This window comes from Sinocyclocheilus grahami, unplaced genomic scaffold, assembly GCF_001515645.1.
Source record: "Sinocyclocheilus grahami isolate Dianchi unplaced genomic scaffold, SAMN03320097.WGS_v1.1 scaffold230.1, whole genome shotgun sequence".
NCBI classification, from domain to species: domain Eukaryota; kingdom Metazoa; phylum Chordata; class Actinopteri; order Cypriniformes; family Cyprinidae; genus Sinocyclocheilus; species Sinocyclocheilus grahami.
This window is the reverse complement of record NW_015505409.1, coordinates 1,356,963-1,372,067: the sequence shown is the minus strand read 5'-3', so window position 1 is coordinate 1,372,067 and position 15,105 is coordinate 1,356,963. Positions and strand designations below refer to the sequence as shown.

At 36.2% G+C, this 15,105-nt stretch overlaps 1 protein-coding gene across 1 annotated transcript in view; it reads right to left on the bottom strand.

Moving 5' to 3' along the window:
- Window positions 1-15,105, bottom strand: part of LOC107597323 (teneurin-1-like) — a 97,610-nt gene that overhangs the window by 31,879 nt on the left and 50,626 nt on the right. The window contains exons 14-20 of the mRNA XM_016288335.1: window positions 14,476-14,595; window positions 10,811-11,072; window positions 9,629-9,896; window positions 7,545-7,688; window positions 6,389-6,638; window positions 5,853-5,873; window positions 2,924-3,156 (exon numbers count right to left, since the gene is read on the bottom strand). Of these exons, the coding sequence (XP_016143821.1) occupies window positions 2,924-3,156; window positions 5,853-5,873; window positions 6,389-6,638; window positions 7,545-7,688; window positions 9,629-9,896; window positions 10,811-11,072; window positions 14,476-14,595 (1,298 nt within the window). The remainder of the gene's footprint in view (window positions 1-2,923; window positions 3,157-5,852; window positions 5,874-6,388; window positions 6,639-7,544; window positions 7,689-9,628; window positions 9,897-10,810; window positions 11,073-14,475; window positions 14,596-15,105) is intronic.

The window sequence follows — 15,105 nt, the reverse complement described above, 5'->3', positions numbered from 1 at the left end:
GTGAATCATAGAGAGCTGCATCTGTACCACACACTCACCCACATTCTGAGCTTGTACAGCACATATACACAGCACACGCTGACACAAACATACACTGTGGACACTGTATACTGTATACATGAATCCCAGAGGAGTTGCTTAGCGGTTGCTCCATCAGGATACTTAATGGAGTAGCATACTTAAGGGATTACAATGGTTTTCCTAAAATGTTTTAACCATCTTATTGCTAATTAAACCGAAAAAAGGAAGATGAAATATTATACATTATTGTTAACAGTTTCTATAAAAAAATAAAAAAAAAATAGATAAAAAATAATAAAAATAAAAAAAATTGTTTTTTATTTGGTGCTTAAGGACATTTCCTTTTATTATTAATGATAAAAACTTAATATTTTTTTGTACAAACAATGGTGCATTTTTTTTAATTCTTTGATAAATAATGTTTGTTTTTCAAAGAATGTCCCAAATGTTTTTACATGTCTCAAGATGTCTTAAAATGACTTAAAATAGGACAAAACAAACACTGAAATAAGCCAAAACAGCTAAAATTAAGATATTACTTATTTTAACCCTAGTAAAAAAGTAATATAATTAAAATACATTTATTTCATACTAAGTACATTTCAAATCTATTAACATAACATACACTCTTAAAAATAAAGGTGCTTCACGATGCCATAGAAGAACCTTTTTGTCTAAATAGTTCCATAAAGAACTTATAACATCATAAGAAACTTTCTGTTTCCCAAAAGGTTCTTTGTGGCGAAAGAAGGTTCTTCAGATTATAAAAAGGTAAGAAAGAGATGGTTCTTTAAAGAACCTTTGACTGAATGGTTCTTTGTGGAACCAAAAATGGTTCTTCTATGGCATCGCTTGAAGAACCTTTTGAAGCACCTTTATTTTTAAGAGTGTACTTAACATATTGATTGAGATTTACCGACATAAAAATTATAATAAACTTTTTTGAAGTACTACTTTCTGTACGCACAATGCACATTTCTTAATATTAAACCTAAAATGTGTTTTAATGTCACTATTGATAAGGATTGTATGATCTTTGAATAATACCAGTCTTCAAATGCATGATAGTTTAAGTGTAACTGATGTATACTTGCAGTAGTTCCACTTTAGCACAATCAAATATACTTCAGTATATCTTTAGTTGGACTTCAGCACTACTTCTGCACAATTAAAGTGCATTAAGCACAACATTTGTTGTTCCAATTTAGCAGACTTTAAGTTGCAGGATATTTTTATTAAGTACATAAATATGTAAATGTATTTGTTGTATATTTAGTATGAAGTAAATGTATTTCAAATACATTTAAGTATATTTATTTTTCACTATGGAATTCACACCTTGAACAACTTTTGTTTTTCTTTAAAGAATGGGGATTCCCACTGTCTTGGAAAACCTGAGTACCAGAGGTAGCCCAATTTTAAAAGACTGATTTGTAGACCTGAAAAAAGTCATGTCAAATAATAAAATCTTATAACTCTTACAATCTTATATCTATCTTGGACTAATTATGAGTAAACTTCGAGTATCAAAAGATAATAATAATAATAAAAAAGAAAAATCTTATCCTTAATTCCTTATCCAATAAATCAGGAAAACTGGACAAGTCTTGGGGCCTTAAGAGTAAATCCCGGAACTTGGTCATTGAGCAACAAATACAGTGGGTGGTAAAATCAATTTTTTACAGTCCAAAAAATGCTCAAAAATCATTATTTACAGATGCTGAAAGTGTCAATCCTGCCAGTATATTTTCCTGTAATGTTCCATTAAATCTCTTGAAAAAAACATCTCCTTTTTCAAAACAAACGGTATTTTAAAAGATCTCGATTTTGATTTTATTTCGGCTTGTTTACTGGCTCTGTGCATGAAGCTCTGGGCCTTTGGTAGATGAAGCTAACCGAAGACTATCAGTTTTTACCGCACTAAAGAGATCATAGTCACGGAAGATGCTGCCGTGGTGCAGAGATCAATACTGCATCACTCTGAGTTTCTATGTGTATAAAGAGATATTGATTATAAAAACATTCTGTATATTGAGATTAATTGAATCAACAGCAAGCCAAAGTCAAGACACATACCAACATACAGAACTGTCAAACTCATATGCAAGTGACACATTTCAGCATTACGGGTCAGTTTAGCAGAATTAAACAGAAAAAAATCACCATGCGGGGATGTTAATGCTTTGGTTGCAGTCTATTTGTGTGGACCCCCTCATGGCCCGAGAACATAGAAGGTCGAATTGCAGTTATTGAAGCTCTCAGCATTTCGGTCAGAGCCTGTTATAGATAATAGACTTCAGTAAAAACACTTTAACAAAGGAAGAAACGGGTATTCCACTCCAACATGCACAACGGAAGGCTTTTATCCATCAGCTTGCCAGAAAAAAACGCATATGGATCGTTGAAGTGAGTGTAAAAAGGCTGAAATCAGTTTTAAATGTGATTTACAGTTTGACCTGAAACACAGCCCTTTGCAGAACAGTCCGAAATCAAAGCGTGCGCACACACGCATACATAACATTCCTGCTCTGGGATTCTTTATGAATTTTATCCTCAGGGGTTTACAAGTAAGTAGAGGCTTTTAACTGCGACAGTTGAGTGAGTGAGAGAGAGAGAGCACAATGAGGCTTGAAGGATAAGAGAACATACGTGCCCGTTAGCCACGCCCCCGTCTGTCCGTCAGGTTTAAAGAGACAGTGGCAGTGATGGATAGGCGGGACTAATAGCCGCTCCGCCTGATTTAACAAAGAGGGAAGGCATCTTTCATTTATCTTACTTTTTCTAGTTTTCCCATTTCTCTGGCTGAAACATGCCGCTATTTTTCAATAACCACTCCACCTCGCTCACTCGCTCTTTCTCTTTGACTTGGGAAACGCAGCATGTGTGTGCACTGGATTCTCACCCCTGGGGTTACTGAGCGCCGCCTCAGTGGCCTTGCCTCCATCGCCGCACTGGTTCGGGTGGAAGGGTGTGCACTGCTCCCCGCTGCCAGCCACCACCTCCACGTTCCTGCTGAGATCTTTGGGTTCAGTCAGAGTCTTCAGGCGGTACAGCTTCCCGCTGCTGGTATCCGACAGGTAGAGCGACTCACGCACAGGATCCACAGACAAGTAGTACTTATGAGCTGGGCTGGAGCTGGGGAAAGAGAATTTTAACAAGGCTTTACGACGAAGCAGGGCTACACACATATCGGCAACATTCTTATGTTTAAACTATTTCATAAAGTTGGAATCTGTGCCGAAAAACAACCGCACACAGACTAGTGCACACACAAGGTTAGAGTAAAAAAAATAACCCTCCAGGTCTCAGCGCCATGCAGAAATTTCAATCATTCTGAACTCAAGCCCCGATCAAAACTCCCAGCCTCTCCAGCACGTCGGACCCCTGCCAGTCTATAATCTTCCTTTCCTTTCCTTCCATCCGCATCTGCCCTAAGAGCAAATCTACCTGCTGCCTCTTTCTCAACTGTTCCTTAGGCAGAATGAAAGTGAGGAAATAAAAAAAAAACTGGATTTCCTAAAAGGGCAAAACATTGTCTGCTGCTTTGACATTTGAGGGAAGTTGATTCCCTCTTTTGGGTTTGAGGATTAGACTTGTGTAGGGGCTGTGAGGTCAGGGGGAAAGGGGAGAAGTTCATGTTGCTCAACCACCAGCAACACCTGATAAAGTGTACACCTAAGCACTTACTTTGCGTGCAATAAAAATGTCTCAGAAATGTAAACAGTTTTCGCCAAAATAGTTCACAAAGCCATTAGACAAATTCAAATTAATGCTCACTGTTGTACATGGAAGCAGCTCCGGGAGGATGACGTAGGACATCTGCGTTGCGCATGCACCGCTCAGAAGTGACGCACGCGGAAGCGCAGGAGAGAGATCAAAACAAAACAACGGTCACGAATTAGAAGTACAAAACGAGGATTTGTAAAGAAGAATGTCGGAGGATTTCGATATAAACCAAGAGGAGACTGGTTTTCCTTTGCTATAGTATGGAAACTTTGCTTCCTTTGCTCCTGTAAACAAAAGATGGTTTTCACGAGACTCTTACGTCATCCTCCCGGACCTGCTTCCATGTACAACAGTGAGCGCAAGCTAGATTAAAGTGATTATTACGTTTTGAATATGGATATTGTTCTTACAAAAACGCATAGATTCGCTACAGGAGGCCTTTGTTCACCCCCCAGAGCCGTGTGAGGCACTTTTTATTACAGATGGATGTGCTTGAGGGTGAGTAAATACTAATTTTAGATTTTGACTAATTAAATTTGACTAATTTAAATTTTTGGGTGAACTGCTAACAACACCAAGGTCATGGGTTCAGTTCCTAAAAATGCATACACACACTGACAAAGTGTGCACTGCTGTTAGTTGCTTTCGATAAGGGTCTCACAAATGTAAATAGTTACTCCACAAAGTCATTAAGTAAATTTACATCAAAAGCATTAATATTTTAATTAATGTTTTCATTATAATAAACGGGAATAGTTTCTGTAGTTCAAAGGTCACGGTTCAAATCCCTGGGAAATCACAGCCTTTTAATGCAAAATGTTGCACGAATCTAAAGAGTTACTTCACAAACCCATTAACCAAATTGACAACAATATTGAAATGGTAAAAGAGATTCACGTTTCTCTCAAATCTGTTTTCGATATACAGGAATAAAGGGCAAAAGCCGCCCTGTCAAGCTGTCTGTGTATACGGACAGATTGATGAAATTGAAAATGTTAATACTATGAGGTTCTTTTGAGTCTTTGCAAGGTCGAATCAGACTTTGGTTTGATCAGAAGCGTTATCTCCAAAAGAAGGCTGAAGGTAGGATTTCCCCCTTGCTGTGGGATGTAATACTGTGTGCAAACACACATGCGTACGCAAAGATAAAGGATTACAGTGCGCTTGTCAGTGTTAGTCTGTGGGGCAGAGGTCTATCCCGCACTCTAACTCCCTCTCTGTGGGGGGCGCCGTTTCTAAATTCACATGAAACGAGGAAGATCCAGACGATAAACGGGAGACTGCGGTGAGACGCTGCCAGCGGTTTGCTGAGAAAAGCTGTTAGTGTTCAATCCATCGACCAGAAAAATGCCTCAGATGGATTCCTGACCACACACTGAAGATTACAGGCAACAGTTGCCGCTGTGTGGCTTCATAACACACGCCGACACAAAAACATGTCCGCAAATGCACAAACACACACTCATATGGGTTCATGCACACACAAATACAAAAATATAACAATTACAAACATACACACATTGAGATACTATGAATTAGTATGTAAAATTCAATAATAATACATGGTCTCTATTAAAATGTGATATGCTCGATAGCAATTAAAAGGTAAACTATAAATTAATTAAATGGATAAAAATGATAAAATGAGAAGGGGGAAAAAAACAAGCTATGCGATAAAGAAGGGGACAATCAAAGGAATAAAACTGCAGTTAAAGGGTTGGAAGGAAAAGGCTATAGTCATTAAAGCTCAGGATTAATGGGATGTATTGACTAAAGTTTTGGGGTTACTAATATTTTTATCACTAATGTTATTGTGCATTGGAATATTTATGTTTAGAGCATTAGTGTAGTGTCTCAGTATATTAATAAATATACAAATTTTATTGAGAGCTTTCTCATGATTCTGCTGACTTACTATAGGGGCTGCTGCCTCTAAATGAGTTGTTTTGCATTTGAGACTCGAGTCACTTAACCTCTATAGCTCCTCCAAGGTTGATGCATGGATGAATGGAGATTCGAAATAAAAATAATGAATTCAAGCACAGGTGCAGTGTATAAACGAATGAAAGACTAAATGGTGATATCGGTTCTGAAAAGAAACATACCTGTGTCTAATATCACGATTTCTGGATGCATAACATGGAAAAAAAAATGTAAGTCAACAATTAAAAAAAGATATTCCTCAGATGATTTTCACAATTATGACAAGTTCTATAAGCTACAAAGAGCGGATATGAATATATTTGACCTCAAGTGCAATTTTAACTTGATCTAATAATTAAATAATTTTTAATTTTAATAAAACGGTTTAATTTAGATGTCACCATGTCACAGTTTGATTTGATTTATTTCAATATTTCAGGAGGGTATATGATTCAACCTTTTTAATAATAAAAATAATTTAAAATTTCTTAAAAACATACAAAAATTTAATTTATTACAATTAAACAACTAATAGAAATAAACAAAAACATAAAATCACTATTAGTAAGTTATTAAACTCTTGACATTCCTAAATAACCAAATAAAAACTATTAGTTTAAAATAATGGAAATTACATACAGCAGTTACTTATACAATACAATGAAAAAACAATCAAACAAAAAACTGACTGATAATTTGCTGATGGAAGATGGCAGACCTGAGCTCCAGGATGCTGATGGCGAATCCGTTGGGCAGAATCCTGCGGATATAGTTGAAATCACCTACATACACACTTCCATCCGAACCGCAGGCCAGAGCGATGGGAGCAAATAGTTTCTGCTCCATGGCTGGGCCGTTGCAGTTTGGACACGGGATTGCGCGGACCGCCCCTGTCCCCATCACTGTGGAGATGACCAAAGGCTGCTGGGAAATAAATACATTCTCTCCATTACCTTTATGAAGGATACCTGCAGAAGAGAAAAGAAACAGAATATTAGATTGAAGCCTTTATATATCAATGATGAAATGTGATGGTGCTATAAGACCCTGTAGAAACAAACTAAAGAAAGGAATGATACAAACTGCCATTCAGGGAGCTCTCAGGAGCCAACAAGATTTATTGACTGGGAGGATGTTAGATTTAAACATGCTCTACATTGGGCATCTTTTCTTTTGGTAAACCCTGCTATGCTGCTGTCTGAAGGTCATAGTATAAGCTCATTTTTCCTAGAGCACATGAAGGTCGAAGGGATCAACTTTTCATTTTAAAACTCTGTTGGAAACATTTGACTATTTTGGTCTCATGAATAGATTCTTTTAGCTTTTAGGCTCTCAATCTTAAAACTTCACCATAAAGCAATTCTTCAAAGACTATATAAATCTATGATAATGTTATAAGCTGTGTTGGTGAAAAGTATGCTTGAGTTAAAATATAAGATGTGAAAAATGAAGGTAATATTTTATGTATAGTAAAATCTCTAGCATCTCTTATTAAGGTTATGCCAAAACTGTGAAAATATGAATTATGTGTATTTAGGATACAAGGAAACATAGCCTGCCATTTTATTCCAAAAATGCTTACAATTACATTTTCTTAATTCCCACCACAAAATGAATGTTGATTTGAGATATGGTGGAAATTAATTTGACCGTTTTAGGGCCAAAAACAAAACAAAACATAAATATGACAGAATAAATATGACAGAATCTCCAGTAATACGGTCTTACTTTTGGACATTTTTGAAGGCAAAGTAAATAGACTAATGATTTTGAAAAGTGTTTTAATTTCTAAAAGAACACAGGGCCAAAAGTACCCATAGTTGAAGGAAATACCAATGTGCATGAGTGTGTGTGTATGTGTGATAATTCCTCACCACTCTCCAGATTGAGGATGTGGTGGTGGTTCAGTGTCCATCCGCCCAGGTTTGATGGCATCAGCTCAAAGCCCTGCAGCTGAGCAACTCTCTTCTCCCAGAGCACAACGTCCAGACAGGATTCATACTCGTATCCAACAGAGACTGTCATTAATTCACACACATACACACACACCAGTGTAAGTGCCAGACTTAGCCCATTAAATATCACCATCATCATCAAAATCCAAGAGACAAACCATCACCATCATCAGAATAAACAAATGTACCTACTCGCGCACAATTTCATTGGTGATTCTTCATTTTTAAGTGAACCTGCATAATTTTAATGCATAAATTACCCACTATAACCAATAATAACTGTAATTTTACAAGATTAATTAGACTGATGTGAACTAACAGAAAAACATCTACAAATACCTTACTCTACATAAATGTGTCGCGTCATAAGAAAATGTTTAAAGAGCTGAATCCAGTTAAAGTGAGCAGCAGGTTGCTACCGTGTATGTGGATAAATTATATTTGCTTAAGTTACAGTTGTGTTGCCATAGTGTTACGGTGAACTTAATTAGACAGGTGCTTCAAGATAGCAACGTTTGAGCTGTAGCCAACATAAAAGTTAGGAGGATGAATAATTATTAACCAATAATTATATTTGCCTATTTACAGGGCAGAGATCCTCCTGAGTCATTAGGATTTTTTTTTATTGTCTTTCTACCGTTTAATAATATATTACTGTCAAAATGTTACAACGTTACACTATAGATATAGATATATTAGCATAGTAATTTGTGGATAAATAATTTCTATTTGTGAAAAAAACAGCTGTTCACACATTTGTTTATTGTGACTATGAACTGTTTTTGCTTAATTCTTTCTAATTATCACTTGAAAACAGGAGTTAATTTCTTCCATAATAGTCAGTAATTACTCATTTTTAGCCATTCTTCAGTAGGTGCGCAAGTGTGCCATAAAACAGAATGCTTTTCAATGAGAAAAAGATGATGGATTAAGACTCTTGGCAGTGTCTGATTGCTGTCATTGTGATGGATCTCGAAATAATGGAGAGGGAGATAGCAAGAAAGAGGAGCTGCGATCATACAACAGAAGGATACAGTTGTCAGTCCTGTTTGGAGCACTAAATATGGTTGTTCATACAAAATTTAGTCATAAAAGACAGTGACAACCGCATTCAAGTTAGTTCCTTACATTTTCCAGGGGTCACAACTAAATTTTAAGAGCGAGTTCGATCGACTTGTGCTGTTTGAATGGAACCACACTTGACAAACAGTTGTCAGTCACATCATTGATATACCCAGGACATAAGTGTGAGCTTTGTAGGCTATTTTCTGGCTGTCAATCATTTATATTAGCTAGCTGTCAATCTCAGCTTATGAAAAATGACAGAAAGAGGGGTATTTTGAGGTAGAATACAGTTTTTACAGTCCTGTTTGGAGTCCTAAACACAGTCGTTCAAATAGTTCAATTATGAAAGAGACTAAACCGATGCGCCTCTTGCATCTTATTAAGTACCTTCAATCCAGTTGCTCTACTTAATCGTCACACACCTTTATCTGGACATTTTATTTCATGTGTAATGGTTATAATACCATTTAAAAGTTTAGGGTCGGTAGGAGTCTTATGCACACCAAGGATGCATTTATTTGATCAAAAATACAATAAAAACTTTTACAATTTAAAAATAACTGTTTTCTATTTTAATATATTTTAAAATGTAATTTATTCTTGTGATGAATTTTCAGCATCATTACTCCGGTTTTCAGTGTCACACGATCCTTCAGAAATCCTTCTAATATACTGATCTGGTGTTTAAGAAAGATTTGTTGAAAACAGTTGTGCTGCTCAATATTTTTTTGTAAAATGTGATGCATTTTTCAGGATTCTTTTATGAATAGAAAGTTCAAAAGAACAGCATTTATTTGAAACACAAATCTTTTGAAACAGATTGAATTGATGCGTCCTTGCTCTTTTAAAGTATTCAGTTAAAAACTGACCTTTTGAATTATAGTGTAAAAACTGAATGAAGGTTTATCTTAAAAAAACAAAAGTTTGCTTTCCCTCACCGTGTGCCTGCACCAGCCCCGTGACCTGCTGGCCATAGATGTCGGTTTTATTCCAGGAGAAAACATATATGAGGTTTGGAGCTGCTGGAAATGATTTCAGAAGCTGCCGACCCTGGACGGCCACAGACAGATGGACTTTGGCCAAGCCCGCCGGGAGAGAGGAATGGGTCAGAACCACCCTCAGGAGAGAGCGATAGCCTGGAGCTCTGGAAGAGAGGTAGCTTAACTTCAGAATAGTAGCAGGGATAACCACCTCCTCTTGGACCGCCTACAGAGAGAAAGAGACATGGATGAATTAGGCAGAGGCACAGTTAGAGTGAGAGAAATTAATTGTATTTCTATTTACTGCATGCACTTTCCATACGGAACAAAACCTGAGCCAATGACTGTAATGCTGCCAAATAAATGTCCCATAAACACAGGTTGCAGTTCTTACAGCCTACAGACACACACAAAACTGAGTGAGCTGTCTCGCTGTCAACTGCCTACATAGGCTACTGCCCTCCAAGACAGCATCTTAACTCAAATGAATTCTCATGAGGGACTGATTTGAAACGCTCTACATAAGCAGAAGGACTGCGTCAAAATGACAAAATCCCTTGATTTCCCTTGATATTGCAATCATGATTATTAATACTACAAGTAAAAATAGTGGTTTTGTGTGGGCAAAATGTTATATTGTTACTGTAGACTACGCATCTAAATTTAGCTGAGAACTGTGTTCCTGAATTGCTTGCTGTTTTATTCATCAGTCAACTTCAGAGAGACTGTTTTCTTCAAACGTTGAGTAAATTATACACTCAAAGTGTGCAACGCGTCAATATTAGAACGTTCTCATTACATTATAATCAACAAAGGTGTCAAGTTTACACAGTTTCACGCAACTGAGATTTGGACTCTTGAAAATGCTCACTTTATCATTGAAAAATATGTCAACATCTTATTTTTACGCTGTGTTTATGCCTTGTTGATTATAATAGGAACATTCTTCTTTCTCTAGCACCGACTCGCAGTGTATATTAGGTATTACAAGTCTAACACTGCAAGCGAGCAGTTTCATGTGTCACATAAATAGAGTTGAAGTATACAAGAGACTTGAGCAACATTGATTCTGGTATAGTCTCATAGCACGTGGCTAAGATATTGCATCCAGTGTTTTCTCAGAGTGAATGTGTCTCGCACCTGTAGTTCAGGTACGACAGTTCCTCTGTCCTCACAGTCGGCGGCGAATCGTGGGAGAGGAGCGGACAGAACAATGGCATGTGGACTGATCAGGTTTTTCAGGTCACAGACAGGTGGTTTGGACTCAGCTCTTTCCATAAAAACACGGTCCAAGACCATGAACTGGTTCCATGGAAGCCAGACAGACCGAATCTGGGACGAAAATGGGGCGCGCTGGAACAGCAGAGTCACAGAGATTCCGCCCACTGCCAGAAGATCAAAGCTAGTAGGAAAAATAAAAATATGAACACACTTAAAAACAAAGGTTTACAATTTTTCCTTACACCAAATATACAAGACAGTGTGCTATAAATACGTATCATTCATATTTAAAAGATTGTGGCTGTTCAAATGTGTAAATTATGTTAAAAGAAGTAATCAAAAATACAGTCGTATGTATCACATAATCCTTCAAATATCTGCTTAGTATTTTTGTGGAACCCATCATATTTTTTCAGGAGTCTTGGAAAAATGACTGGAAATAGAACAGCATTTATTTGAAACAGATCTTTTGAAACAGTAAATGTCTTTACTGTCACTTCTGAGCAATCTAATGTAGCCGTATTAAGTCAAACTTTTGAATAGTTGAATAGTGTATTTACGTGTATGTGGTTGTCCGCTTTAAATATCTGAGATTTCAAATTCAATTTGAATATGAAAATAAATTTTTAGATTTTTAAATATAGAAAAACAAAAACATTAAGCCATAAAATGAAAAAGAAATATTAAGATCACTGTTTAAGTAACAGAATGTTATTTAAAGAATCATTAGGTTTTGCACAAACTTGTGGAGTTCATGCAGCTTGAGTGCAGCTATTAGTAAAGCAAAAGTGGACAAACACTAAGAAGGTCATGTCAAATAATATTTTTTTTTCTATTCAACTAGCAGTATGAAACTTTTGCCTCCCACTAAATGTACGGAAAGAATAGAGTATACAGTAGGACTGGGTAAAAAAATATCGATATCTCGATATTAATCGATTCTCATTTTTACGGAACGATATCAATTCTTAAATCCCAAGAATCAATTAGTGTAGCCTGTTTTCAGTTAATGGACAGAACATTGAAGGGTACTTCCCATCCAATAAATTGCAATACGCATTGTGCTTTGGTGCTTTTAACATGAAACAAAGTCTCAGATTTCAAATTCTGTCCATTGTATTGCAGTATTTAAACAATAAATGCAGATTTGGCGCTGTTTAATGTGAAGTGACAGATCGCTGTAGCGCCTCAGTTCAACAGATGCAGCAGCGCGAGGCGCACGTGAACTGATCATCTCCTCCACATTAATACCAGTTTCAGCAGAAAATAAACATGACTAAACATCCGAAGGTAAGTTAAAAGAAAGAGTACAACTTTACAATCCGTATCCTGTTTCATGTAATCGCTCAATCAGTGTTTCAGCAGCGCAAAGATGCCAATATAACAGCTTGTAAACAATATGTCACGTAACGTCACATTTACCTCAGAAAAAAAACATATATACGGTGACCATAAACTCATTAGTCAGATAGAAAAATAAACTGTAGAGAGGGACATTTTGCTTAATATATGCACCATATAACATATTCATTATAATTTTTACTGTTCTTCAATGTTTATGTTTGAATAAATCCATCAAGCTTTTATGACAGCCACCATTTAAATGTTTATATTTCAAAAAAACTAATTGAAGTAGAAATATTAATATGTAACTTTATTATTGTAAAAACTTCATTATTTTAACCTTCAATATTATAGTAATGTTGTACCAACCAAGATTATTATAGTTTAGAAATTTTTTATTCGTTTTATTTTAATATCGTTTTCAATTTTGCTATAAAATTCAGTTTAGTTTTTATTAGTTTCATTAATATTTTTGTTAGTTTGTTTAGTTTTTATTTTGTGAAAACATTTTTATTGAGTTTTTATATAGTTTAGTTTCAGTTTTAATTAAAGTTTAGCAGAATCAACAGATCTTTCCAGAGCGCAGGCCAAAGAAAGACTTGGGCATAATTTAACCTTAGTGATGCAAACGTTTAGAGACACAAAATTAATGCATGCTGAGATTGATTAGACGGTAAAAGTATACAAATATACACCAAAGGAAGCAGTCAAGCCTTTTTACTAAATAAATCTACACAAGTTGCGCTTAATGTCATATCTAATGGTGTGTTGAGATATTTAATATGAAAATAATTGTAGCCTAATTTGGTTATATGTCTTTTATCTTATTTAACCATAATCATGATATTGTAACTGTCGTGTCTTGCTCACTTTTCCGTGAACAGCCTTGCATAAATCGTAACTGGGAAATTATAACTGGGAAATATGAAATTCAATAATAACGGCAATCGTATTTAACAATAAAGGCTCATATTTGAATATGTTCTTTTCTTTATTTATGAATAGTTATAAGCGTGTGTATGATGTGATTTAGCCTATGCATATTTGTCCGAAAGCCTGGCAGAGTGATCACAAGATGCTAGGCAAAGTTTTTTATTGTTTTCAGAAAGGATGCGCGTTCTCATCTTTTTTTCTGTTAATTATGTTGCTCTGTGTGTCTGTTTCTCTTCAAAGCACCAACTTGCATATTTGTCCGAAAGCCTGGCAGAGTGATCACAAGATGCTAGGCAAAGTTTTTTATTGTTTTCAGAAAGGATGCGCGTTCTCATCTTTTTTTCTGTTAATTATGTTGCTCTGTGTGTCTGTTTCTCTTCAAAGCACCAACTTGCCTCATGTTGGTTTGATTGCTTGTGTTACATGAGAAAATAAATAATTTTGCCTACCTGATGTAGATTAATGCGGGTTCGGTTCAGGTCGCGACTCGCGGTCTTTATGTCAAACAGTTCTGGTCTGGTACAGAAATAAATTAGTGCTGCTGTCGGATAACGGGTCGAGTGTTCTGTTAAGTACTGCTGGTGCACGTTTACCAAACAGGACCCGTGCAGGACTCTGCTTTAAACTGCTTTGCGTCTCTCCGTCAGATAACCCCATGTGCGTGATGCGCCATTTACAGGTATTTCCCTAAACCACCACACAGCTCATCTATTTTTCCGTCAAAGGGGTGAGAACATAATGATTACTAAGATAATTATTTATTTTTGTTAATTATTGTTTTATTTCATTTAGTTTTTCAATAACTGTAGTTAGTTTCGTTTCGTTTTCGTTTTTCAAATATTTTGACATTTTTATTTTATTTCAGTTTACAAAATAGTTTTTTCATCAATCGTTTTCATCTTAGTTTTCATTTACGAAAAATAACCTTGGTCCCAACTGACTCTCGTGTATATTTTACAGCATTAGTTGAGATTTTTTTCCTTGAGAAAATTTGCCATGTACTGTACATGATATATATCCAAAATAATCGATATTGAATCGAATCGAATCAGTAATCGAATCGTATCGCAAGCTTGTGAATGAGAATCTAATCGAATTGTGAAATTTGTGTCAAAACCCAGGCCTAGTATACAGAACACAGGGTTCTATACAACAAGTAGAACATACACAATACACTTCATATAAATGAAATATATAGGAGAGGTTAATACAATGTCTACGGTGTGTGTGTGTGTGTGTGTCTGTGTGTGTTAGTGCATGTTCTATTACATTTATTTCTTTACAAAGTATTTAAGAGTATGTGTTACCTGCCGTCCTGTCGGCTGAGTGTGTATCCATATTCAGGGTTATGCTGAAACGTGACGTTCACACCAACAAGAGGAGTTCCATCAGAGGCCAAAACCTGACCTCGAATTACACACACTCGACTGCACAGAGAAAGAAAGAGAGAGAAAGAGAGAAAGAGAGAGAGAGAGAGAGAGAGACAGAAAGAGTCACTGCAAGAGAAACCAGTGGATCTGTCAGGAGAGATCGAAACTGAGAGAGGAGCACTCTCTTTTCAGTAATCAGAGAAAAATACAATACATGCTTCAATCGATTTTAAACTTCCTCAAACTAGACGATGACTGCAAAAATCATTTTGGGAGATAATTTCTGGTTTGTGTTTCACTGCTCATAGCAGTTAGCTGTTACTGTTTCAGCATATGAGAGCCTGAGGAACAGTTCACACAAGCTAAGGAACGCTTGAACACATTCATCAGTGTATGGACATATTTTTGGATGTATATTAGGCCTGGGCGATAAAACGGTATCGATATTTCTCGACGGTACACCTTCTTCGATATCGATAGAAAAATTGTTCGATATAGCACACTATATAGGCACGTACTATGAGTGACGCAGACAGCACACACAAACACAAACACATGCTGAAATGA